At 38.6% G+C, this 27,838-nt stretch overlaps 2 protein-coding genes and 1 long non-coding RNA gene across 23 annotated transcripts in view; 1 reads left to right on the forward strand and 2 right to left on the reverse strand.

Annotated features, from left to right (window-relative positions):
• Positions 1-798: 798 nt before the first annotated feature.
• Positions 799-3,617, reverse strand: CCDC89 (coiled-coil domain containing 89). The gene is made up of 2 exons (XM_077867340.1): positions 1,749-3,617; positions 799-1,529 (listed from the first exon to the last, which is right to left on the reverse strand). The coding sequence occupies exon 1, from the start codon at positions 3,481-3,483 to the stop codon at positions 2,371-2,373; it is 1,113 nt and encodes a 370-aa protein (XP_077723466.1). The 5' UTR covers positions 3,484-3,617; the 3' UTR covers positions 799-1,529; positions 1,749-2,370.
• LOC144295007 (uncharacterized) lies at positions 2,283-27,347 on the forward strand. Its single transcript, XR_013362354.1, has 5 exons — positions 2,283-4,308; positions 5,290-5,324; positions 6,035-6,121; positions 23,335-23,450; positions 26,913-27,347. It is a non-coding gene; the product is annotated as an uncharacterized LOC144295007 (long non-coding RNA).
• The window catches only part of SYTL2 (synaptotagmin like 2), a 116,909-nt gene continuing 97,181 nt past the window's right edge, over positions 8,111-27,838 (reverse strand). For 16 of the 21 annotated variants that reach the window (XM_077867295.1, XM_077867296.1, XM_077867297.1 and 13 more), the window contains 9 exons: positions 25,158-25,252; positions 22,043-22,162; positions 20,598-20,767; positions 19,351-19,453; positions 17,115-17,285; positions 14,154-14,232; positions 11,950-12,049; positions 10,125-10,330; positions 8,111-9,174 (listed from right to left, as the gene is read on the reverse strand). In XM_077867295.1, coding sequence (XP_077723421.1) covers positions 9,029-9,174; positions 10,125-10,330; positions 11,950-12,049; positions 14,154-14,232; positions 17,115-17,285; positions 19,351-19,453; positions 20,598-20,767; positions 22,043-22,162; positions 25,158-25,252 — 1,190 coding nt within the window. In that variant the 3' untranslated portion in view covers positions 8,111-9,028. The remainder of the gene's footprint in view (positions 9,175-10,124; positions 10,331-11,949; positions 12,050-14,153; positions 14,233-17,114; positions 17,286-19,350; positions 19,454-20,597; positions 20,768-22,042; positions 22,163-25,157; positions 25,253-27,838) is intronic. The other 5 variants (XM_077867311.1, XM_077867299.1, XM_077867305.1 and 2 more) reach the window with 2 other exon arrangements.

Consider the following 27,838-nt stretch of genomic DNA (forward strand, 5'->3'; position numbering starts at 1 on the left):
ATATTTTTAACTCTATGACTTTCTACTCCATGTTGTTCAAACCTTTCTTCCTTTTTTTTTTTTTTTTTTAAGATTTTATTTATTCATAGAGACAGAGAGAGAGAGGCAGAGACACAGGCAGAGGGAGGAGCAGGCTCTATGCAGGAAGCCCCATGTGCGACTCGATCCCGGGTCTCCAGGATCACACCCCAGGTTGCAGGCGGCGCTAAACCGCTGGGCCACAGGGGCTGCCCCCTTTCTCCCTTTCTTACACTGGTGAAATTCTAGTTCTTTAAGAACCAGCTTACATACCAACTCCTGTGTTAGTCACCCCTGCCATTCAATCCTCTCTACCTTCCTGAGCTTTACCCCAGGCAGAGTTAGCTGCTGTGTGTGTGTCTGTGATTTACCTGCTGTGATCTTATAAAGCTCTTGGGAAAACACATTACATTGTACGTAATTGCTTTTTGCCCCTAGACTTGACTGTGTGGGAGCTCTGACAGGGCAGAAAGGATGCTTCTTCATGCTTATTCTTGGCACTCAGTGGGGTGTTGTCATCAAAATCCCAGTTCTCCCAGTGATCAAGTGGCCTTGGGCAAATCCCAGTTTCCTCTTCTTTGAAATAGAAATAAACATAATGACCTTCTCAAATGGTAATTTAATCCTGTGGATTAAATAAGTAAAACAAGCCATTCAAAGTGCTTCAGCATGATACATAGTATGAGCTCAATAAGGGATAGCTATAATTAAATTAGCTCCTATATTCTGATTCTTGGTAATGTGTAAGAGCAAGTAAATAGTCCTTTCAAGCCAACAGCATGGTTTCTTGGAATTTGTATTTAATACCACAATCTTATAGGATTGTGAAAAAATAGGTTTTAAAACTGCCTAAGGTAAAGTGACACTCAAAAATTGTTTGTTAAAAAGATACCAAGTAAAGTTAGTAAATCCAAATTATTAGGTAACTCTTGGGAACTTTGGCACCAAATGGGTAAGAAAAATACTATATTACAATCTATTTTGAAAGGTATGTTTACATATTGACTAAAAATAGGGAAATAAGGAAGCACAGTATATTTTTTATAACTGCCTCTTTAAAAACTTTCTATAAATATATGTAATAACTATTATGTTTTTATATATCTACATAGTTATTCCTACAAACATGCTGTAAGTATACATATATATTTCATTTAGATGATTTTTTAAAAAGGAAAAAGTTAAATATAAATAAATAAAAAAGGAAAAATTAATTGCAAGGAAATAAGGCTAATAGAAACAAAACAATCACTATGCATTTCTTTATATATCATACCCAGTCTGCTCTGACTTATTACCCTAAGTTGGGGCCCTTTGTCTATTAGCATACTATGCAGTATTAAATGAAACTACTGATACTTGCATCCCTGCACCTCTAAATCCTGTTTTTATTAAGGAAAAAAACCCCAAGAAAATGGAAAGTGATCTAAGCTTGCAGGAAAAATGAAAACTGGTTGATTTCACTTATTTGAATCTTACTGCTCATATAGAATGACTGTAATAAAGTTTGCCTACTTTTTTAAAAATACATTTATTATTATTATTATTTTTAATTTTTACTTATGATAGTCACACACACACAGAGAGAGAGGCAGAGACATAGGCAGAGGGAGAAGCAGGCTCCATGCACCGGGAGCCCGACGTGGGATTCGATCCCGGATCTGCAGGATCACACCCTGGGCCAAAGGCAGGCGCTAAACCACTACACCACCCAGGGATCCCAAGTTTGCCTACTTTGATAAAGACCTTAATGATTTCAATCCTTGTTTTCCAAGCTAGTGCAAGCAAAATAAGATCAAAAGGATACTGCTGTAAAGCAGGTGAAGCAAGCAATTGTTTGCCAGTTGCAAAATCAGACACTTTCTTCTGCAAGCTCTCCATGCTATTTTATTGTGCTATTAACTGTTACAATTTATATCTTCAACTAAGGGAGACTACAAGTCTACCTATCAACAAGGGGAGCTATGCAAAACTGTCTTCACAATAGTACATCTCATTGCACATTTAAGATTCACTTAAGTTCACAGCTGCTAATGTAAAATATTAGGATTTTTGAAGATATCTTGGGTTGAGAATGAATAAGTTAGGAGGAAGATGAAGATAATGATAGCAAATTTAGGATTTCAAAGGCACAGAAAGAAATCTGATACATCTTGTGTATTTTAGGTGGTAGGACTGAAGATTAGGGCTACCCTTACAATAGTAACAACCACAACATCACAGTAAAGTGGCTTTTCTTTGAATCACCCTTTGTGCTTGAAAGTATAATAAATGGAAAACCAACTTTTCTCTTGCAATGCTACGGCACAAATATTTAAATTCTAAATGAGAGGAAAGAGGAAACTGGGATTCCTATGGAAAGAGATGGCGGAGTTTGGCGTTGAGTTCTCTCTCCTTGCTTAAAAGATCCAGGCTGTGCTTTTTGAAGGCTTCAGACTGCAGCCGGAGTTCGTCGTAGGCCTTCTGGATCCCATCTACCCTGCGCTGAAGTTCCCGGACTCTCAAGTTGCTGTCCACGGCCACTGCCTCTTGCTCAAACCTCTCCAGCGCGTGCCTCCTGGCCACATCTGCTGTCTCCAGCTTCTCCTCGAGCTGGCGGATCTCTGCTTGCTTGTTCTGAAGCACCCTGCCCCTCTCCATGGACAGCTGCAACAGCTCGTCCTTCTCTCGGGTGACCGTCTGCAGCCTGGCCTGCAGCTCCCGGTTCAGGCTGCTGTGTGCCCGCTCTGCCTCTGCCATCTGCTCCACCGCCTGCCGCTGCTGCTGCTGGAGGCTCTGCAGCTGGCTGCGCAGCTGCTCTGTCTCCTTGGTGTGGGCGCAGGCCTGCTGATTCTGCAGCTCCAGCAGCTCCTTCTCTCTGGCCTGGGCCTGGCAGGCATCCTGAGCACACCTCTGTTTCAGAGTCTCCAGCTCCTTGGAGAGGGCCTCGCTGCGGGCAGTGAGCTGCAACACTTTGGCCTCCTGGTCCTTCAGGGCCTGACTGAACAGGTTGCTGTTCTCCAGCCTCAGTTTCTCATTCTCCTCCCTGAGCTTGACGTTCTGACTCTTGTGTTCGTCCTTGAAGCGTATCATCAACTCGTGGTTGGCTGCCAGGGTCATAAAGCGTTCCTCCAGCTTCTGGGCATGCTGGCTCTTGGCCTTCAGCTGCTCGGCCTCCAGCATCCTCTTCTCCTCCAGCTCTGTGTTGAGCAGCTCCAGGATCTGGCAGCGTTCCAGGGCCTCATCCGACCTCCGCTTCAGGATGCAGATGAGCTGGGACTGCTCTTGGATGCGGGAGCAAAGCATCGCCTTCTCGCTCTTCTCCTCCGCAGACAGCCCCCGGAGGTTTGCCAAGGCCTCCCTCAGACCGTCCAGTTCCTTAAACTCCATCTCCTCTTCCGGCTTTTCTAGTTTTTTGTTTTGCTTCTCTAAGGGCTCTTCAGTGGGCGCAGGGTCCATCCTGAGAGGCTTCTCTTCTTGAGGCATAAGCGCATAGGCCTCCTCCACTAGCCGCTGACCCCACACTGTTTCCCCCGCGGATTCAAAAGCCTCGGCGTGTTGCTAGGGCCTCCCCGCGCTCCCCGCAGCAGTTGCTTTTCCCAGCAAGGGGCCCTGTGATTGGCGGGCGGGTCATCGGAATGCCGTGAAGTAACAGGCAGATCTGGGGGAGGCCAGAACCAATCTGCTCTGCTTCTGCCTGCCTTCTAACAAATCACAGCTCTGGCTCCCAGCCCAGTGTCGGGCTGTCCTGGACAGGGAAGAGATGCCAAGCTCGCTAGGTTTCCAGCCCGCTCAGGGCGTAAAAAAACCTTGACTCTACCTAATTTCTGGGAGGAGTAAACAAATCAGGCTGACGGTGACATATGCTTCCTCCCTCTCGCCCCTTCAGTGATCATGAGAATAAATTACCGTCTGTGGAAACACCTTTGCTCCTTAACAATCTGCAATCTATAAAAACAAAGTAGCAGTGCTGCTGTGAGAGCCAGGATCCTAAGTGGCTGTGAGTTGCACCTGCAGTGTTTAACACAGCTCAGAGAGCAAACCCCGATGAGAATTTCCTTTGTTTCCCTTACCATTGTCCTCTGCTGGGAAACCCTCTTATTATTCAGTATTCCCTGTTTTTTACCCATTGGCAAAATAAGATTACAGAAAGCAGCTTAATGAACAATGTAGATATGAAAAACATTAAAACCGAAAAAAGATCCGAGGGAGGCTTACCATCATATACCAATTCCAGATGAACTAGACTGTTCAGTGTAACATGTAAAATAAAATCCAAGTGTTAAAGATAGAAACTAGAAGAAAATAAAGGCAAGTATAAAAACTCTGGGTCAGGGGCACCTGGGTGGCTGGGTGGCTCAGTGGTTGAGCATCTGCCTTTGGCTCAGATCATGATCCCGGGTCCTGGGATCAAGTCCGGCATATGGCTTCCCGCAGGGAGCCTGCTGCTCCCTCTGTCTGTGCCTCTGCCTCTCTGTGTCTCTCATGACTAAATAAAATCTTTAAAAAAAACAAACAACTCTCTGGGTCAGAAAGGACTTTCTTAGCTTAAATATTATATAAAAGGTAAGGGAAAGCTTAATTTTTGCTGAACACTTAAAGTTATAATTTTTAAAATTGTGAGCTCTGGGGTCTCTCCAGCCTCTTGTTCCTCAGGACCTGACTTTTTATGCCCTAGTCCAACCCAGCCACTGAAGCTCCCCTAACCGACCAGCTCTCTGGCCATGTTTGCAGGTGTTCTCCTCACCTGGAATGACTTCCAACCTTGGCCCTCGTTGCTCTCCATATGTACTCCACAACAGCAGTCGGTTTAGAAGCATCTCTTCTGTGAAGCCATTCCCGGCCCCTGCATGTGGAATGGACCACTCACCGCTTTTACTGCCATAAAAAAGTCCACTATGGACTGCTCATACTTCTAATGGAAACTGTGATAGCCTTACTGCACTCACTGCTCACCTGCCTGCCTTCCCCTACTAAACCCTGAGATCGTTAAGAGCAAGGGCTGCATCTGTGCTATCCTTAATACTTGACAGGTGCCTGGGACTTTGGGAAGGCTTAGATAAACGTGTGTTGAATGAATGTTGAAGGCAAATTTCAAACTGGGAAAAATATCCACCATAAAGATGACATGATAGATTTATATTTTTGCAGAGAGCCTGAACAAATCAATAAAGTATTAACATCTTAAAAGAGAAATGAACAATTAAGTTCACAGATGAGGGGGTGATATGGCTATTGAAAACTAGAAATAATTTCATCTATTAATTTTGCTAAATTTCCCCCTTATTTTAGGACTACCCAGGATGGTTGAGACTATAGTGAAACAGGTACTCTCTCATACTCTCATACATATTGAGGACTTCAAACATTTTTATGACTTTTGAACTAATGGATTGCCCTTCTGGGGAGAGTTTTGCTTGGGAAATAATCCGAAAGTTTTGCTCAAAGCTTTTCATGGCAGTTGTTTATAACAACTAAAAGCTGGAAACCTAAACATCCCCAAGAGAGAAAATGTTAAATTATATTTTCTTAGAATGTTATGCAGCCACGAAACATTATCATGTTTATAAGTAATTTGATGGTATGAAAATATTTATGCTAGAAAGAACTGCAAAACAAAAGATAAGAAAAATTCAGAATGATCTTGCTGGGAAAACTCAAGCACAGAGTGAAGGGTTGATGACTCCTACAAACACTGTTTCTGATGTTGAGATTTAATCTCTCAAGTCATGATGATAAGGAAAAAGCCTGGGTGTCATTAGAGATGTTGGATGCATTTTCAAATGCTTCAGATTTCACCAGAAGCAAAACAGATCAGGAAAAGGTTTCAGATTTTCACTTGGATGTCAAAGACTAGAGTCTCATGTCTATAAAAGAAAAGCAACGTTGGAAGACTGGGGAAATTTCCTGAGCTGAAATTTTAATAACTGCTGCAATTATAGGATACTGAGGTTTTATGAAAGTGGATTCCAAAGACTTCAAAAATGTGAATTAAATTTATTTGTATTCTCCCCCTCATTTCTCTTCTTTTCCTTAGATTTCAAGCTCATATACTGAAATGGAACTTGTGAAGTTGAGACAAGTTACTAGAAAATTAGAATACTTCTCGTCATTTAAATAAAAGGTCACATATATATTGAATGTATTGCTGATTACCACATATGGTTGTCTGATGTAGTAAAGTGAATTTACAGAATATGTTTCCTAAGGTAAAAAAAAAGATGACAGGGAAAATACTCAAAGTGGTTAATAGCAGTTGTTTCTTGAGGGATGAGCTCCTGGATGCTTACCCCCCCCCCTTTCTATGTCCCTTGTACATAGTGGATACTCGATGGTATTTGTAGACTAAACAGATTTTCCACATTAAAAATATTTTACATTTATGTGTTAAAATTATTTTAAATAACTAAGTCCACAGAATGAATACTTGTCAAGTCTAAAAATCTCATAAGACTCTAATCAAAAAAAAAAAAAAAAGACTCTAATCAACATTCATTCACTGATTTGCTCAACAATACAGTGCAAGATGCTAAGTAAACAAATAAATTAGATACCATCTGTCTTCTCAAAGAACTTGCAGTTTAGTAATGCTTTTAGGCTCCTCTCTGGATGGTGGTTGTCCTCGTTCTACCATTTTCTCCCCACATACCTTTGAAGCTGAAAGTATCCAGTATTTCCTCCCCAGAAGTCCAAGGCATAAAACTAGGCCAGTGCTCTCTCTGGTGGTGACCAGAGTCCCTTCCCATTGCCTTTGTTGAGTCTTTTGATGTCTTTTTTTTTTTTTTTTTTGAAGCTACTATTTAGAATTATTCTATACAAAAGTACTAGGCATTTGTACATCTTCTCTCATTTAACTCTAACAATATTCTTGAGAGGTAGGCATTATCATCTACATTTTCTATTTTACAGGAAACAAAGAAACGAAGGCATGGTGAGGTTAAACAAGCTACTCCATGTCACCCAGAGAGTGACAGAGCCAGAATTCAAACCCAAATCATTTTGATACCAAAGGTGGTTCTCTTGGTCACTCTGATGTTCTGAAGGTCAGGGATCTGAGGATAGGAGGAGGCACGCAGTCCCAGGGGGAGACCATAGAACCAATCTCATGTTTCAGAGCCAGCTGGATGCTGGAAGGTGGCTGAGCAGATAACTGAAAGAAGGGCTGAGAAAGAAGCTGGTACCATGAAGTGGCAGGAGCTGGAACAAGATTTGCACTTCTGCCACTATTCCTGGCCAGCCTGAGAGGTGTGCTTCCACTCAGCTCATCTTGCCCCTCCCTGTGCTCAGAACAGAATCAGGACCTGGAGCTGGACTACACATCTCCCTAAAAGACTTTGAGAGAGAGTGGGAAGGGTGTTGTTGAGGTTAGCCACTCTTACTGGCAAGTGGGTAGAAGATTCTAACATCTTTAGAGGAGGCAAGCACTCTAGTCTTTTTTAAAATTTTATTTATTTATTTATTTATTTATTTATTTATTTATTTATTTATTCATTCATTCATTCATTCATTCATTCATTCATTTGAGAGAGAGAGAGAGCACACAAAAGAAGGGGCAGAAGGAGAGGAAGAAGCAGACTCCTCGCTGAGCAGGGAGCCCAACGTGGGGGCTTGATCCCAGGACCCTGAGATCATAACCTGATCCGAAGGCAGATGCTTAATGGACTGAGCCAACCACGTGCCCTTCTAGTCTTTTTCAATGACATTTGCTAGACACTTATTGTAAGGTTTCACACTCCTGAATGTCCAGGATCCCCCTGACCTATGTTTAAATTAGTGCTTGTTTTGAGAAAGACAACCAAGTTGGGTCCTAAGGAAGAGTAATGTTTTATATATTAAAATGATCCAGAAAAAAAAAATGATCCAGAAAATGTCTCCGTGGGAAACTTTTCAAAAATAAATGTTAACCTACCTTCAATGCTTTTCAACTACTTTTGTAAAATAAAAATTCCACTTTCAATAACATAGCCAGAGCTTCTCACTTAGAGGAAATGATGTCCAGAGCTGCAAGTAAAGACTTAAGAAATATTAGCCTTGTGAGAAAATTTACATTTTAGGATTCCTGACATAAAGTATTTCACTCAAAATAAGAAGTCAGGTTAACTTGACCACACAATTCAATCATGTAATAATTTATTCTAAGGGTTTTTACAAAATACTTTATGAAAATTATACATACATAGGAAGTACAGTTTAGCAATTTACATTCTAATTAAAACTTTGTTGCAAAGCATGTCTGTGACCACTGTCATGCTCATTTCATATAGTAGGGTTATAGGAAAAACAGAATCTTGTATATGCAAGGTTTTGTTTGTTTTTATATAGTCTATTACAAAACACAGGCTTGGGATCTTAGGAGAAAATTAAGCCAAAAGCTGAATTCCACCTATGAGCCAGTGGGTGGCACCAAAGCACATCTCAGACTTTGACAGGGGAACACAGAAAAGCACTTTCAAAGGCAGACATACATGCAGTAAATTCAGTCTCATGGCCCTAACCTGTAATTCCACATTTTAATAGAGATTGCAGAGTAAATAGTTTCCTTAGGGTTAAATTCTTTATTATCACTGATATTCTTCCTTTTTCCCCCTTATAGGAGCATTTTTCTGTCCCTCTTTTCCAAAAACTACATATTTTTCAGTTCCTATGAGGGTTTCCAACCATTGAGTAGCTGGCCCTCCTAATTGTAGCACAGGGTTGGTGGTGTGAAACACAGAATGGCAAACTAGAATATTTTGCTGGTTAAAAACCCCAATATTTAATGTTTTGGGACAGCTTTTTCTCTGAAGCAGCAGCAACTGTTTGCTTTTCCTAGCTTTCTCAAATATCTTCTTTAATGTTGAAGTCACAAATAAGTTACACATTTTATTATTAGTTAAGTCTCTTGGGCACATGCAGGTTGACTTTACCATGCTGTGTGGCATCCATTAGTGGTGAGAGGCAGCAGGTGAGAATCTGTCCATATAGTCAGATTTTCAAGATCAGATTCTACCTGTTTAGTAGTTTTCAGTGGAGGAGCCAGTCAACTTCGGGATCATTTTGAAATCTTGGCAATCAACAGCATTCTGAGAGGCAGGGTTGCTTCAATCCAAGTGTTGGGGGAATTTACCATCTTTTCCCAGAGAGCAACTTCTTCTGATGTAGAGTCCATCCAATCCACTTCAGTACCATAGCTTTTACCTGAAAAGAAAGAAGAAAGAAAGAAAGAAAGAAAGAAAGAAAGAAAGAAAGAAAGAAAGAAAGAAAGAAAGAAAGAAAGAAAGAGAAAGAAAGAAAAGGAAAAAAGCAAGAAAGAAAGCTTTGCATTTAGAAAGGAATAGTTCATTGGGGGGGAAAAAAAAAACCCTGGACAATCCCCTAATTATAATCATCAATGGAAGAGAGTGAGGAATAGTTTTAGTATTACTAGGAGGGCAGATCTGGGGCTCAATATAAGAAAAAAACTATTTAACCACCTGAGATGCCCAATAATGGGGCATTCCATAATTGGGACTATAATTGGAACTATTCCCTCTACTCACAGAGTAGATTTCTCTTCATGTTCATAGAAGTTCTGGCTGACAACCAATCAGGGACATAGTGGGGTAGTAGGGAAGGTTGGAAGTTAGACAATCTCTAAGGAAGTGTAGTTTGAGGTTTAGTGTCTAACAGGCTCAACTTTGAATCTTGGGTCTGATACTTATTAGCTCTGTTACTTGGTTTCTTAGAATAACATTAGTAATAACTCATGGGCTTTCTGTGAAGATGAAATGAAATAATATAAATACAGCATTCAGTACAGTACAGTGACTAGTGCTCATTAATATGAGTTATTATGATTATTTTAAGCACACTTCTAGTTACAAAAGGACATAAGTGTTTTTTCAGGGAAGAGTAGTAATGAAGGCTTTTCTGTACTTCCCACACACAATAACTCAAGCTTTGTGTAGATAGACAGTACATCCTGTTAATCTTTGTATCTAGAGCCCTTGGCATACAGCCCGAAATTCCTCCACTCATTCATTTCATTACACTTAACAGAAGTAGAATATCTATTTTCATTAGGAAGAAGCAAAACAACAAACAGGCAAAACTTTACTGTCCCTGGAAGCACCTGGCTCCTAGAGAATTGAAAACCTAACAAACATTACCTGTTCCAAAGCCAATCCGAAGACCTCCCAAAAACTGGTTGGTTAATTTGTGATGGTCCCAGACAGTAAGCTCTACACAGGCTTCTGTCAGGTCTTCAGGCCTGAATCCATCATACACCATGGTGTGGTTGAAGACAGGATTGGTGGTTTTCCCTACAGCTCTTGTTTTCTGGCGACTTTTCCTACTTGTATCTGGAAGGATGATACTACAAAAGGAATCGTATTGTAAAAGCATTTTAATAAGATGGTGAATATTTACGTTTTCAGTGTACTGCAACACAGCTACTGAAGATTGGCAGAAGGAAATGGAAGGAAAAAAGAGTGTAGAGAGGCAGCAGTGGTGGTGGTGATGGTGATCATGGTGGCAGTGATGATGGTTGTGATCGTGGTGGTGGTGGTAACCGTGATGGTGGTAGTGGTGGTGATGGCAGCCATGACGGTGGTGGCAGCTACGATGGGGGTAGTGATAGTAGGGGTGCTGGCGGTGATGGTGGTGGTAGTGGCAGTGGTGACTGTGGTGGTGGCAGTGGCAGCGGTGGTGATAGCAGGGATGGTGGTGGTAATGGCAGTGATGGTGGAGGTAAAGATGGTGGCAGTGATGGTGATGATGGTGGTAGTGGCAGCATTCTGCTGGAGAGACTGTGCATTATAGTGGACCAGACTTGCTTTAAATCCTGACTCTGCCACTTATTGGCTGTGTATTGTAGGGAAAGTCCCGTAATCTCTCATACACTTGCTTCTTCATCTTAAAAATGAGAATGTGATGCCTATTTCATGAGGTTAATATCAGAATTACATATGAAGCAAACAACTTGGGTTAGTGCTTTCTTTTGTAAGTGCTTAATATGGTAGCAATTGGCTGGGGATTCCTTTAAAATTTGTAAGCATTCGTGATCATCTGTTTTCTGTTTTTAACCTACCATCTCTTATAAATACAAAGCCTGAGAGTTGTCTCAGAATGATACACTGACCTGAGCTGAAAAATCTTACCAACTGACATCTATAAATACTATGTATAGTGAAAATCACAAATAATGTCAACAAACTTAAACTGCTATAACTGATCTTCTGGAAGAATCTATATAGATGAAATTAGGGGGAACTGAGAGTGCTTACTAACATCTGCTTAGTTACTACTGACTAGATGCCAGAGAAAAAAGTCTGCCACTTAAAGACTCTAATTGTCTTACACTCCTAGGACATAACTATTAGTAGGGGTCTTTTTTTTTTTAAGATTTTATTTATTTATTCATGAGAGACAGAGAGAGAGAGACAGAGAGGCAGAGACACAGGCAGAGGGAGAAGCAGGCTCCATGCAGGGAGCCCGACGTGGGACTTGATCCTGGGTCTCCAGGATCAGGCAGTAGGGGTCTGTTTAGCAAGTCATTTTCCACATATTTGCAGGCTGAGGCAAAAGATCTTTTGCAGATAAGCCACAAAGGTGGGACAAGGGATAGGAGGAAAAATTCTCCTTGCTCCACAAAGGAACCAAGGAGCATGGAATCCCAACATTAGAAATCTGATGAACTCTTTTATACTGAATATTAACCTCACCAGCAGATATATCTTCCAGAAGACATCCCATACCTGAGTACATGGTCCCTGGTTTCATTTGTATGTATGTTGCCTTCATGGTTTTAAAACTAAATGGACCCTTAGGGGTTCGTGTCACAGATCCCTCTAGTTCACATTGCCATTGTCCCAAGTTATCTCACTTAAACCACGGAGGATGAGTTTCAGCATCACAGATATTGAGACCCCAAAACAACCAGAAAAGGCCAGGCTATGATAGAACTGAGAGAAGCAGAGTTATCAGTGTGGTTACCATTTAACAAAAGAATTTAGATGGCTGCCCCTTAGCTGTGGTAGATCAAGACATTCCTTTACCCAGATGTGCACTTCTCCCGTTGTAGGAAGCTTTTTACCTGGAATTGGAAAAGGACAGAAAATAAAACTTCACTGCCTTTCCTCTTGTGGCAATACTATATCCAAAGATGCCAACCTAAAAATGGTCTGGCACAGTGATACTAGCTAGAGCTTGAGGATATGGTCCTAATTGGTTAAATGTATACATTCTTAACCAAATCTTCCATACTCTGGCTGCCCTAAGCTCAGACAGTTCTATAAAAATAATTCATATTGATTCCAAGTACAGAGTACTGTATCATCTTTCTGGGTTTGGCTTGTTTCAAGACAAGTTATAGAAATCAGGTATGTAATCATACATTTATAGTTATATTCAAAACATCTCAATGACATGCACATTCCTTTCAAATATTAATACTGATATCAATTGCTGTTAGTGGGAGGCATCTGAAACCATACTGAGTATAATCAAAATAGGTACTGGCTAAGGTATAGCTACTCTTCTTTTTAAATGTGGTGACATACTTTAGGTAGATACACACATAATAACTAATCTTATGGACAGGGAATTACTGAGAAGTTGGCTTAGTCTTTAGTTGTTGGCTAGACTGGGTACACATGGACAGAGGGCCATTACCACATTTTTCTGAATAGGTTAACTCAGTCAACCAACCTGAATTTAATGAGCATCTATGATATGCTCAGCCCTATGCTAGTAATGTCATCAGATATACAAGGAATATATTTTAAAAAATCTATCTCTTTGGAAAATGTTTACACTTAAGCTAAAAAGATTAACTCAAATAAAAACTATAAAAATGGCATATAGAATGAAATGCCAAGTTATTACCATAATTTTCTAGATGATGATGTGAACAGTGAGGGGGAAAGAATATAGCCAGAAAAGATGGGGCTTCATCTAAGAGTTGGATAGGTTGAGAAGAGGAAGCCATTTCAGGGAAGAGAAACTACATGAGCAAAAACTCAGACAAGATGGAGCTCATCAAAACACATGATCTCCTTTGACCCCTCACCAAGAAATGATAGTGGACGGAAAGATATTGGCAGAATTTCTATGCATGTGGACCATAAATGATAGGATACAAATTACATATAGTAAGAAAATCTGCCTTTTAGGAAGATCCGGGAGTAACAACAAGGTGGTTTGGCAGCTATATGGGCCTAAAGATAGGTTTTGCTTGCCCTCCAATTCTTTTTTTTTTTTTTTTTTTTTTTAACTGAATTAGAATGTCTTTCTCCAGTTCAATCACTGCCCTTACCACCCATTATTTCTTTCGTCCCACTAGTTTTACTACCCGGTTACTGAAAACATTTGAGTTGCAACCTCTGATTTCAGTTGTAACATTTACACAGATTCTTACAGAGAAAAACTTGGGGAACTTCTTGGGAAATGAGAGTAGGCTGGCATTCATTTCTTGCTAGTTTCTTGCTCCTTAACTGGGCTGTAGGCCTGAGGCCCTAACATCAAGGATGCAATTAGTAACCTGGCGGAAAAAGCTTTCTGTACTGCTGAGGCCTTGAGAATGCAGAACCAATGAACTCTAATTTCCTAAGAGCTTCATACTAATTCTTCTAATTCTCACCTCTGAAGAACACTCAGCTTCCATTCTTACCCTAATACAACCAATAGTTCCAAATTCTGAATATGGGAAAGGCCATTCACATTGTGTAGATACCAACTTTTTAGAGAGTGAGGTGAAAGTTAAGACGGCTGAAAATGAGGATTTTTTTTTTTTTCATAGAAACAAGGTACAATGGTAGTTACCAAGGGCTGGGAGAAGGACAAGGCAAGGGTATAGTTTAATGGGTATAGAGTTTCAGATATGGAAGATGAAAAAGTTCTAGAGCTCTGCTTCATAACAATGTGAATATACTTAACACTACAAATGGTACACTTAAAAAATGGCTAAGATGGTAAATTGTATGTTATATGTTTTTACCATAAAGAGAGAGAGAGAGAGAGAGAGAGAGAGAGAGAGAACGAACTATCAATTGTAAATTGACTCATTTGGTCCATACAATTATTAAGTTAATATATTTGCTTAGGGTTTCACCTTTGAAAGTAACACAGCGTCCAAAGAAATCCTTGGTGAGGGAGATATTAGGAAAGGGCATAAATCTAGATGGAAAATCATTACATACCAGGAGTTGGCTCTGGGACGTACTGGAGAGCTAACTTCATTTCACCTCTGTTTTCTGCTTCAAGGGGAACTGGTGCAGTCTAGGAAATGAAGCACTGCCAGTCAGTAGGTGTAAGACACAAATGATTTTACTCTGTTGGTACTCTGTTATAGGACCATAACTGCCCCATTTCTACAATTCTGTATCACCCGCGAGTGCCCCGGATTAAAAGTTCCTTCCCCATTAGAGCTAAACTCTTGCGTTTTTACCTGGGAAGGCTCTATTATGTATCTTGGAAAAACGTGCTTGGTCCCCAGAAAACATCTCAAGGCCTTTCGTCCCAGAGATAGGAGAGAAATCAGAATGGCTGTCTGGCTGGTTGGCTTGCTTGCTTGCTTTTTTCCTTCTCTTTCTCTCTCTCCTTCTCTCTCTCTTTCAAAATTTTATTTATTTATTCACGAGAGACAGAGAGAGAAAGGCAGAGACATAGGCAGAGGGAGAAGCAGGCTCCCTGCAGGGAGCCTGATGCAGCCAGCCTGAATTCTAGAGAGGAAGAAAGAATAGAAAATACAGAAGAAAGAATAAACATATGGGACAGGGTCATGAGATTGAGCTCTGTGTAGGGTTCTGCACTGAGCATGGAACCTGTTTAAATTCTCTCTCTCCCTCCTCTTGCCTACTTGCACAGGTGCTCTCTCTTTTAAAAACAAGAAAGAGAGCAAGAGAAACATATATAATGATCCCAAACTATGGATAACCATTATGAACTAAAATGCCATTATAATAGCTTTCTCCTATACAGGATCCTGGGATCATGACCTGAACCAAAGTCGATGCTCAACCACTGAGCCACCCAGGTGCCCCCAGAATGGCTTTCTTGGAGATAGGAGAAATGTTCTGGGATGCTTTGGTTTTTATAAAAACACACATATTTTTGTTAGTCACTCAGCCAGCACATAAAACTATTTATTGGTATTATTCTCTTTCTTTGAGTAAGAATGTGGGAAAGGAGGGGAGAGAAAACCCAAACATTACATTTTCAAAGGTACATGAGTCTAATTACTTCAGATCACTTGGTATGAGGTCTGTAAGAATAACAAAGACTGGACAATAACTTAAGAGTGTAGCTCTATTATTTTGAGTATAAGAGAGATGGCTTTACTTTCAAATTCTGGTCCTCTAGAGCCTTATTGCTGAAGCATGGCTATGCTTCAGAAATGTAAGGGAAGTTAGTTTAAAATGAAAAGCTCTTGTCATCTTCTGAAGAATTCATACCCAGTAAGTCTTTGGTAAGACTAGAAGCAAGGGCTTCTGGTGATTTTGATACAATATTTTGGAATCATTTCTTTAGTATCTACATAATACAACACTTTCACTTAACAAAGAGTTGTATTATTGCTATTTATAACTTCCAGCTGAGATCATACCAACACTCACACTGAGGACGATAAAAAAAAAACGAGATTAAACAAATTTATTTGAAGGAGCTAAAGAATTATTAATATAGACAGGACTCAAATGGACAAGATCTTTTAGCCTGACAGTCATTGCTTTTCACGTTGAGGCATCAGCTAATTTTTAAGTAGTGCCAAATTAGAACATAAGAAGCCTAAATGAAAAAGACTAAGACGACTGAGCAGGAGGATGCCTAGGTGGCTCAGTGGTTGAATGTCTGCCTTTGGCTCAGGTCATGATCCCGGGGTCCTGGGATTGAGTTCTGCATCAGGTTCCCCACAGGGAGTCTGCTTCTCCCTCTGCCTCTGTCTGTGTGTCTCTAATGAACAAATAAATAAAATCTTAAAAAAAAAAAAAAAGCCTGAGCAGAGTTTTTTCCAGTCTCATGGGGCTGGAGAGACCAAAATTGGAGTCCACAGCCAGCTAGGAAGGAATAGCCTTAGAAAGTATCCTAAATCAGTGGTTCTCAAAATACGGTTCCCAGGCCATACTCTGCATCAGCAATTAATCAGCAATGCCTAGGAACTTACTGAAATGCATATTCTTGGGCTGAGATCTTACTGAATCAGAAACCTTGGGAATAGGGCCCAGAAATCTGTGTGTGTGTGTATTTTTTTTTTTTTTTTTTTTTAGAAATCTGTGTTTTAATGAGTCCTTCAAGTGAACTGGATTCATGCTAAAATTTGAGAACTACTTCCCTAGACTTTCACTTGGAACCTCTGAAGGGTCATAGCCTAGGAACACGGCCAAGCAAAAACTACATGAGACCCCATGAAAACTGAACCCCAGCTTCTCGTTGGTTCATTCTCAGGTTAAAGTGGTCTGTCCCTACTCTATGTGTCAGAAACAAAAGTAAATCCTCTCAAAGTATCCCTAAAGGTTTTCATATAAAATGTATATATAGCATGCAATAAAAAATAAACAGGCATATTAGGACAAAGGACCAAATGACCAAAGATAAAGAATTAGATAAAAGAGACTTACAAATGCTTAAGATATTGTGTTTTCAGATATATACCTTAAATAACATTGATAAATATGTTCATAAAGACAATATTAAGAAAAGAGAATTTTTGCAGTAAAGTGGTCTATAAAAAATCAAATGAGAATATAAATCTGAAAAATATAATGTTGAGAACTTGTAAGATGAGTGTTCTAGACACAGCAGATAAGAAAATTATTAAACTGAAATATAGGTTCACAAAAACTAGCCAGCCTGAATTCTAGAGAGGAAGAAAGAATTGAAAATACAGAAGAAAGAATAAACACATGGGACACGGTCATGAAATTGAGCTCTGTGTAGGGCTCTGCACTGAGCATGGAACCTGTTTAAGATTCTCTCTCTCCCTCCTCTTGCCCACTTGCACAGGTGCTCTCTCTTTTAAAAACAAAAAAGAAACATATATAATGATCCCAAACTATGGATAACCATTATGAATTAAAATGCAATTATAATAGCTTTCTCCTATACACCAGGTCTCAAACCATCCAACCAACCAATCAACCAACCAACAAGTCTGAACTTACCTTTCGCTTCAGAGGGTACCACTTCAATTGTTTGTTCTGTTTGTTGTCCCAGTCCCAAGTTTCCAAGTCCAGTTCCACTTCCCCTAGAAAACTATTACGCTTAAATGTATCCCGATGCCAAACGGAGACGTTCAGTTTTTGTGTTTTTAAGATTTGCTTTTCGATTTTATACTGTAGATCAAAGAAGGAAATTAAAGTGGTGAATAATATTATTTTATACCAAAGTTATAACATAGAGAGAGGAGGAGAAAAGTCATCTGTGCAGATCAGGTTTTCTCATCTGCTAGGTTTCAAGTCTCAAAAATATTGCAAAGTCATCTTATTCTAAGTGTCTTGTTTCAAAGAGCTATATCTTTCACAAAAGCTGATTTTTTTTCTGCTTCTGGAAAAGCAAACCACGGTTCAAATATCAGAGGCAGTAATGGCTCTCTAAAAACAAAAGCCAATTATTCATTTTTTATTGGATGTTTTAGTTCAAACTATATATAACATAAATCCAATTCAGTCTAAAAATACTAATAAAGTTTAATCCTGTGGTCTGTTTTCTACTTAAGGACAAGGTATTTTTTTCTAATAGACTCTATTTTTTTAGAGAAGTTTCAGATTTACAGCAAAATTGAGTAGAAAGTACAGACAATTCCCATATACCACTCACCCCCATTTACACATAATGTCTCCCACTATGGATATCCTGCAATGACAAGGTATTTTTCAAGAAAAGATATTTTTGTTTTTTTCCTGCTTCATATGGTTAAGTGGAAAATATCTGGCATCCTAGCAGTTTTTCATCTAGGATGTAGTCAGTCCTAGATTATATATAATCATGGAAGGGATAATAGTAGTTCTAATCTAAAAATAATCTCTATTTGGCTTTATGATGTACTACTTGAAAGTCCATTTTGGTTGTAGCAGGCTTGCCTTTCTCTGAGTTTATCATTTAAATTAGCTGGCTTTTCCTGAGTATAGGGTTGAAGCAGCTGACCCAGAAATAGCAAGGGTACTGAGGTATATCATAGTCAAACTGTAATTAAAAAGTGGCTACAGAAAATCCATAAAAAACTGACCCATGGAGGACTGAAAATTAATTTAACTCTGCTTCTTTCCTTGGAGGATAATCAAACAGTAGGACAGGTTTTTCAGAAAGGGGGAATGAAGAGCACTTCTTATATTTTGTTTTACATTATCATGACTAAGGCAGCATTATGCAATCTGGGGGGAAAAGGAATACAGCCAATTGAGCCAGGTATACTTTCTATTCATCTGTTCTGCCATCTCTCCTTCCAATAAACATTTTTTTTAACAACTATCATGACCCTGTACTAAGAGTCAACATTTACGTGTCTAATATATACTAATCACTTTGCACATATTAACTCTTTTAATGTTCACAAGTACTGAAGTAGATAGGCAGGTACTATTATTGCCTTTTGGAGACCTCAAGTATGGACAGGTTTAAGTCTTTTGCCCAAAGGCACACTGTTGATAAATACATGGAGCTGGTCCCTGACCTCCTGGAACTTAGAATTTAATGGGAAAGCAGACAATGGAGCCAGTAGTTAAAGTGCTGAGAGTTAACAAAGTCTATATGAAACAAGGTGCCTGAGGTAGCAGACCCAGGCGGGACAGAAGGGACAAGCTCTCACAAGAAGAGGCATTTAAAACTGTAGGAGGTAGTTAGGGATAGAATGTGGGAAAAAGTACTCCAGCCTGATGGAACATGAAATCCAGCAGCGTGAGATAATGTGGCTAGTTCCTCCAAACAACAGAAAGGAATCAGAGTGACCTAAACAAAGACTCTGAAAGTAGAAGTGCAAAGGGACTGGTGCATGGTAAGGATGGACTTGCCTCTAAGGGTAATGGGAATCCTACAACATTTTAAGCAGAGAAATAACATGATCAGGATTATGCTTCTGGGATACTTTGGTCACAATGCTCCATGTTTTCAGCTGTGTGTCTTTGAGCAAACTCCTTTGTTTCTCTAAGCCTCATCTGTGAGGGGCAGGTGATACCCTCCTGGTGGGGTATGTCCAGAGTGAGTGAGAGAATGCATACAATGTTCATGGTGCATGATCTCACACAAAGCAGTTTCTCAGAACATGTTTATCCCTTTCCTTCTCCACTCTCTATGACTGACTTTATCTGTAGAGATACTACCCCAGAAGATACGGCTATTCACACACAATCACAGTGACACATCATCATTTAGGATTTTCCTAGACAGACAGTTCTTAGATACCCGCAATATCTCATTATACACAGGATTCAAAGTCTTCTTCACTACAAGTGTTTTCTTCTTGCCCATTTTGCCCTTGTCTGGTAACAAATAGGTCTTTACATATCTAAAAAGAGAAGTGGACAGACAAGAAGGTCAGAGAAAATAAAAGTGCTATTTCCATCTCTACTTTGAAAAATGCATTGATAATTGACAGAAAAAAATATTTCATGACACCAAGAAAAGCATTAAGTAAAGGATGTTCTCACCAACACCTTTTATACTTAAACTTTTAAATATAGTGCAACAGAATTGGTCATTTTATAATGTTTTGAAAAATTTTCAAGGATATTTCCTGAATTCCCCTTCCCTTTGACCTTATCTGAAGTGGAGGAGGGAGGAAAAGACCTCTAATGTCCTTAATTTTACTGGCTTGTTTTCTATTGAGAAAAGGCTTTGGTGCTTGCAGAACTTAAAAAGTTTTATTACTGCCTTTTGAAAACAAAAATTAATCTTAGCTCAGACCTAAGCAAGCCATATTCAATGAGGGGAAAAAAAGGATACTGACTCCAGCTGTTTTTACAATAAAAGCATAGAAGGATTGGCCTTACGCTAGCAAAATGGTTAAGAATCTGACTTTTGCATTGGTCTAAGCGAGGAATACCATTCAAATTCTGCAAATAAACTGAAATTCAATTAACCTTGTGATTTAAAAGATGAGCTGGAAAAAAAAATAAAAATAATAAAAGATGAGCTGGTAATTTCCCCTGAAGTTCTTCTGTAAAATAGAATTTAAATTTAGAAACTACCTCATTCTAGAATCTTAACTGTTTCTACACCACTGAGCATTCTGAAATATGGCCTGACATGTCCCTAATTTTAGAGAAGTTTGAGAGTGTCATGGGGGGAGATTGGGGTTCAAGCCCTCATGCCCCGTTTTGCTGCTGACTCTCTGAATTTATGTAAAAAGGTCACTTATCCTCTCTGGCCCTGGTTTCCTTATCTGTTAAAAGAATGAATGGGACACGATGGCCTTCAAGGCCCTTTCCAACTTGAAATATATTATGTTTCTCTGACATTTTTATAGTTTAATAAGTTTGGTATATGAATTCATGGAGTAAATGAAACAGCATTTTCCCCCAACTTTTCTTCTCAGACATTTCTTTTTGACACAGTCACACACATATCTTCCCTTCAATTTTTTTCTTTCTTTCCCAATTACTACAAGATTACAAATTACTCAGAGAAAACTAACTCCAAATTGTACTTACGGATCTGAGCGTTGTTTTTTAATATCCGCTGCTGCTAGGTCTTTACACTGGGCCACAAAGACATGTAACTCCTTCAGTGAGTCCACATAGTCGATGGCAAACTGAATATTTCCTTTTACTTCCAGATTGCCAAAGTCTCCACTGTATACGCTCATCACACTGCCGCTCACCTGAAAGCATCGGAAATATGCAGTGTTTGTTTCTATCTCTTTTGTGAACCCATCACAAGGATCACAGATATCATCTTTGCTTGCCATTATTTCTCTAGTTTGCATTTAAAGCAGTTACCATAATATGGCATAAAGACAGACCAACACAGGCAAGCTGACATGCTATATGACACAACTAGTATTGAAAAAAAAAATGCCTCTAAAAGATACAGATGAAAAATGCAAAGTTATTTAGATGCTGGCTCATTTCAAAGCAGGGGGATTTTATGGTGAGGTTGTTCAGAGTCCCATTTTTAGGCATGCTTCGTTATTTAAGACGTTAAAGAAAGAGGATGTGAGAAACCCCAGGCACACAATTCACAGTGACACATTGCTCTATCAAATTTCCAAGGCACTAAAAAGGAATTTTACTATGTTATCCATCCACTGAATCTAGAAAATGCTTAGTGGGCCATACGCCTTTAGAGGTCAGGAAGGGTAGAGAATGGATGATTGATGAAGGCAGTTGAGAGCCTTCCCCAGGCCATACATTTGAGTACCATCAGCAGAAATTCTATTTAAGCAGATTTTTTAAAAGTTGGAGAAATGAGAGGCTAGTAAGAATTTAAGTATAGCTTTAACATTTAGTTAGCATACCTGGTGAGGCATGTGCATCTGTATGTATATCAGAGAACTATCTGGGTAAATGTATGTGAATATATTTCCATATATGAATTTCTACACACAGACTACATGTACACACAATGACCTCACTTTATGAAAGAAGTTCTAGGTAGAGTCCAATTTTCTACATCAAACCTGAACAACTACACTTAAGGAGATTTCCTTTTAAAATCCTGTTCTGAATCCTTATGTAAAGCAAAGAATCACTTTTCCTACTCTTTTATCTGCATCAGTACTTTTATTCATCAGGTTTGCTAAAAGAGAGGTACAATTCTAAATGTTGCAATCAGAAATATAAAACAGATCTAAGCAGACTTTACAAAAGTTACCTCATTTATTGCACAGAAAAATGTGGTGGTTCACCTTGTTATAATTCAGGTATATTTTTGAAATCCTTACATTAAAAAAAATTCATCTACAATGGGTATGCACTCGTTTTATGCTTATAAAAAGAAAAACAAAGATTTAGCTAGCCAGGAGCTATTGAGGGTTAGAGAAAAAGCTTGTGTCCTTGGAAATACAACAGGAGGCCATGTTATAGTAAGCAGGAGAATGGCAGAGTGAGGTTCACAGAAGCGGAGAGATATTAACACAGAGCCTTTGTTTACATACAGACGAGAGGGACGTCATGCCAGAGGAGCTGCTAAGATTGGTTAAAGAGCTTGGGCTCTTCTTGTGTCTGCTGAGCTGGTAACTGCTTTCTGATGCTGTATCTGTTTCTCTGTCATCACTCTACAAAACATCATATAATATACACAAAATTTAAATTCAGAATGAGTGAAGATCAGCATCTCTATTTAGAAAAATGTGATAAAAAGTCAAAGCACACTAGTGCTAATCACCAGGGAATGGGAATCAGGCTCAAGTGAGTGGTCTACCTTGGACCTCACCTAGAGAGGACAGCAGTGCTTAGCTACCAAAATAACAAAGTGATTTGTTTTTTTTACCTACAAGGTGGGCTCCAGGTGCTACGGTAGGCAATACTACTGTCACTCTCTTAATACTATATATTTATGTTCGTGGAGAACTTTATTGACATATATGAGAAATTAACTTTACCCAGATAACAAAAGATCTATGATTTACTCTCAAAACACCAAATGCCATGCTTAATTCCTTTCATCAGTAACAGAGCTTTAACTTCCCTAAAAATAAAATCTTTTACTTGAGACACTATTAAACTCGAAAAGATAAATGCTTGTTTGATCTGTTTAAACTAAAAGTTATATATACATACATATTTAAAAAATTTTAAACGACCTCTTATGTATTTCCATAGTGCTATTATGTTTATCTTTTTATTGCTATAGGGAAGTATATATTAAATTATATTTATTAAAGTATATTAAATTCTACCTGCATTAGATTTTAAAATGTTTTTTTTAAAAGTAACAAAGACAATTTATTTTAAATCTGTCCCAGGAAATATTTACCTTGGTAAAGAAAAAAAGGTGGCAATAATAAATTTTATTATATTTAGAGCTAAAATTTATTAGATGGTAGTTTTAAAAATTCATGATTAAGAATGAGCTCTTTTGGGGGTTAGAGAGTTTATGGAGCAGTTCAGGGGAGTTAGGGAAACACCTTCATAGAGTAGTTAGTTCATGCCAACATATTCCAAGGCCATGCAATTATGTATCATATAACAGATGCCAATTCAAATGCAGATTAAGGAAGGAGTTAAAGAAAAACAAAACTTATATGGATAAGGAAACAAATCCTCCCTTGAGGATTAAAAAACCCTCCACACCCTAGTGTGTCTGCTGTCATGCCCCTCACGCCCTTATAGTCCATTTCCCTCTATTACAGCATGTACTATGCTCTACCTAGTATATCAGGTCACTAGTGAATTACTCAAGGATGGGGTCCTGTCTTGTTAACCTGGAATACTGATTTTCATGCAGCAGGTACTCAATGAACGTGACTAATGCTAAGCCTCAAAGGTAGAGTGGACGGAGGAGCAAGCCTGGTTTCATCTCTACTTCCTTTAACATTTGGTCTGACCCATGTGCTTTGAAAGGTAAAATTCTACAGCTTCTTTTGGCATCTCTGATACACAAACTCAAATGATTTGGACTCTCATTGGTGTGGAGCTATGATGGTGGAGAAAATTAAAAAACCAGGAACTGGTATCACTTGCCTCTTAGATTATTAAATGCTTATTCATATGACCAACCAAGACCAAAGCCTATTTACAAAGGTATAAAACCACAGGAACTCCATGAGTGGCCTACTGTTGGTTTCCAACTTAAGATTTAGTTTCAAAGAATGAGTGATTCTTTTCAAAGGAACTGTAATGTGGACTATTAAACATATGCAAGGGTGAATATTTACAGATAGAGTTAATCTAAGGCCTGAAAATAGACAGAGGGGTGCCTGGGAAGTCAGGGAGGAGGTATGTAATTTATATGCTGTCTAGAACGTTCCTCACATTTCATCTAAGAGAATGCTTGAGGATAATGCTTTTTATTTCACCATCAAAAATCGGACCCAAACTGCAAAGAGTTAACAGCTAGCTACCATTTACTGGGTATTCACTACATGTCAGGCACTGTGCCATATGTTTCCCACGCATTATCTCACTGACTCCTTACAACCTAATGAGGTAGGACTAGGAAACCTGTCTCAGGGAACTTGCCTGTAGTCACATACCAAATTAGCACAGCCAGGACTCCAAATTCCTAACTACCTGGCTATAAGATGGAATCTTTTTTTTTCACTTTTTAAGTTTTTATTTTAATTCCAGTATAGTTAACATACAGTGTCAGGTATACAATATAGTGATTCAATAATTCTATACATTACTCAGTGCTCACCTCAAGTGCCATCCTTAATCCCCATCACCTACTTAACCCATCCCTCCACTGAGAACATGGAATCTTAATTAAGTCAAGAAGCCTGAGTTAAAGTCCTAGATCTACTTTTTAGAAGCTGTTGAATTTGGGGGAAGTTATTTAACCTCTCTGAAGCACTTTCCTCTTTTATAAAATGGAGAACATAGTACCTATCACATTTTTTTAGTGAGAGTTAGAAATCAGAATGACTATTAGGTGCCTAGTATTTACAAAGTACTGAGTAAATAGCAGGTAAGAGTCCTGTTCTGACCTGAGACAGTAGGTATAATGGCTAACCACAATAATCAGATCTGGGCTCCAGTCCTGGTTGGATCCCTTTCTACTGAGTGAGGTTACTCACCTCTCCTGATGTTTCCTTATCTGTAATATCTGGTAATAATGATGGTGTCTGCCTTCTGGCATGTTGGATGATTAAATGAGATAATGTATGTAAACTGCATATACCCGGTAGCTATCCTTAAGGTCTGCTGTCATTGTCACTTTACTACTTTAACAAATGTTTTCAAGCTACTCATGCTACCTAGACTAAGCTTTCACAAATCAACTATACTGTAAACTACAGAGTGGTTAGGTCACACCAACATATTTCTGCCTGGATTTCTTATTTTGTGCCTACTTTGAAACATAAGTCACATTCCAAAATCAATGCAATTTGACTTCATCACCAAAATGAGTTATTGTTTGAGTCAAATGAGAGGTGCCTTGCCTTGTTCCTCAGGATTAACAACACTACCTCTATTGATAGGAAAGGCAGGGGTCATTCCTGCTGACCTCCTTGGTCTCTGCCACCACTGAACAAACACACCAACCTTGGCATAGCAAATCCACCTATTTGGTTCCAATTCTTCTGAAGTTACAAAAGACAAACTTGCCTCATCTTGGAGAAATGCTGGAACGGACTTGCTCATCCTTTTGAGTTTGTCAGGGTGGGAAAATGGATTATCAGGTTGTGAAGGCACTGTGGAAACTAAACAGCAGCATTTCCATTCAAAATTATCCTCACATTATCAGACAAACATAAAGGCATAAGTTGAAAACACACTTTTCTTTTATCTATGAACAAGATATTTTTGTAAAAAGGTTAAAGGCACAGTAGTTTACATGCATAGGATCATAAGATAAGCAACATGCAGTTTTCATGAATTATACAGAGAGAACTAGCAAGGAGTTGAACCAATTGAAAATAAAACTTAATTTAACAACTGTTAGTTTTTATTAATCTGGAGCTGGATTTGAATTATATTAAAACTTACTGCCATTGTGAATTGGTTTTCACTTATTTTTCACATCAGAGATTTGAACCACAAGATGTGTGATTTATTGGTTCATCTCCTTGCAATGTATTTTTAAAACATGCTGCAGGCTGAAAAACTATTTCATCGGACAGCAAGGATCTCCATACACAACTCAATCATGACAGTGTCCTGGCTATGGAGTGTCTAAAGGAAGACTTGTTTGTTCAGTGACAGTGTTTCTCACTTAGAATTATGAAAGATGATGATTTCAAACTAAATATTTTTTGAAAACAAATTATTTAGATACTTTTCTGATCGCAAGGTATCAGACACCTTAATTATTTAGATACAGTAAGGATGTGTGTGGAAGTCACAATGAGGTGATGAATTCTATTCCTCATTTGTGTGACCCTAGTTAGAAATCTATTTCCTTCTTTATCTAAGAGTTAGTGTCTAAGCTTTTCTTACAGTGAATCAAAGCTTATGTATGAATGAGTTAGTATGTTTCAAGGCCCTTAGAACAGTGCCTGGCACATAGTATGCTCTATATAAGTATTTGCTAAAAAATAAATATTCTCTGATAATCTTTAAATTACCTTTTCAATGTGATACAAATATACTGCCTTGTTTTTTTTTTAATTTTTAAATTTAATTAATTAATTTTTTTACTGTCTTGGTTTTTATCAGTGAAAGAGATACTAGGAAAACAGATAGATAAAAATCAAATTATATTTCTATATATAGCTTAAGAGGCTCAAATTCAGTCCTAAACATTAGCTAAATTCATCTTTAGTTCAAAGAAATCTAATGAAGGAAAACTGAAAATTTAACTATACATATTAAATATTTGCTTATTCACATAGTAGTTCTCATCTAGCCTTTGGCTCACAAATGTATCAAAATACATTTACAATGAATGACTCACAAGATATCTGCCTTAATCATTTCCCATTAAACAATAATGTGTATGTGTGTATATTCAGGTGACTTACACTGAAGTAGTGTAAGATTAGGCCCCATGAGGGCACAGTACAGCCCAATGAGTATACAAAACCTTTTTATCATAATACTGCTCCCTATTATTTTCAAAATTTACATCTACTACTCAAATGTAGTCAGTTTTATATTTATGAGGCTTTAGTTTTTTATGTTTCAATCAGGTATTTCAGTTTTGTTTGGTGGTAAGAATATACTCTTCACTAGAGAAAAGAAATAATCTCAGCCTACTCATGAAGAGTCATCTTGGAAAGTACCATAAGAGAGTGGAATTAATTCATCCAGAATTCAGCACGTGATTAGCCAATTTGGCTTGACCTCACTAAGCTAGGTCATGAACAAAGACAGATACATTACCATATATGCTTAGGTCTATGTTTTGTTTTCACTCTTCAGGCTAAATGTTGAACAAAACATAGCAAGATGAAACAAGATGACCACACTGAAGTATCTACCAGTGCAAAAGCAACTGGAGAAACCTCTTTACCCAATACTCCTGAGGGACAGAAGTCTTGGTACCTCTGTAGCCACTGGACAGAGGACGTGTACCAGGGGTTGAAACCTGGATTATCTTTTTGCCTAGGTACTTAAGAATTTGTCAGGTCCTGTGCCAAAGTTCAGCACCTTTCTCTCTGGCAGGACGACCTCATGAGCAAAGTTTCGGATTTCAGACTAGATGTCACTGCCTTCTAGCATCAGCGCTTTGTTTCTCTACTGAACGACTCCTTCATTTAGCTGCTCTTCTCATTAAGACTTATTAGCACATCCAGACTGTTGGGAAACTGTTAACAAAAATAAAGTGTGCTGCTGACAGCAGACATGTGTATCATTATCTCCATACCTCCAGCACCTAGCATTATGCAACAGGCGAAACTGGGAAGCTGAGAAGACACACACACATGTCTGTGTGCTTTGATAGGCCACACAAACACCTTTTTAATATGCTATTTGTCCTGGAGACAGTAGTCCCAGGTAAGTACAGCAATCTTAAGACTGAACAGAAAAGAGTAAATAATCATTATCTTTGGTTGGTGGTGGATGGTAATTAGTGGATGGACATTGGGCACCACAAGTACACACTTATTTCTTAAGATTCAGACATTCACTTGCTTTATATTTTGAATAAATAACTGAGTCCAGTTTTGAACTTCAGAGCTTAAACCCTGGACATACTAAAATTTATTTCCAAAGGTAGATAGAGAGGCATATACAACCATACTGCATACCAACTGTAAAAATACAATTCTTTCTTAGGTCCAAATAAATTATAAATTGTTTCATGTCTACAGTTTTGTGTAAAGGTCACAAGAGATCCAATACTC

This window comes from Canis aureus, chromosome 23, assembly GCF_053574225.1.
Source record: "Canis aureus isolate CA01 chromosome 23, VMU_Caureus_v.1.0, whole genome shotgun sequence".
In the NCBI taxonomy this organism is placed as follows: domain Eukaryota; kingdom Metazoa; phylum Chordata; class Mammalia; order Carnivora; family Canidae; genus Canis; species Canis aureus.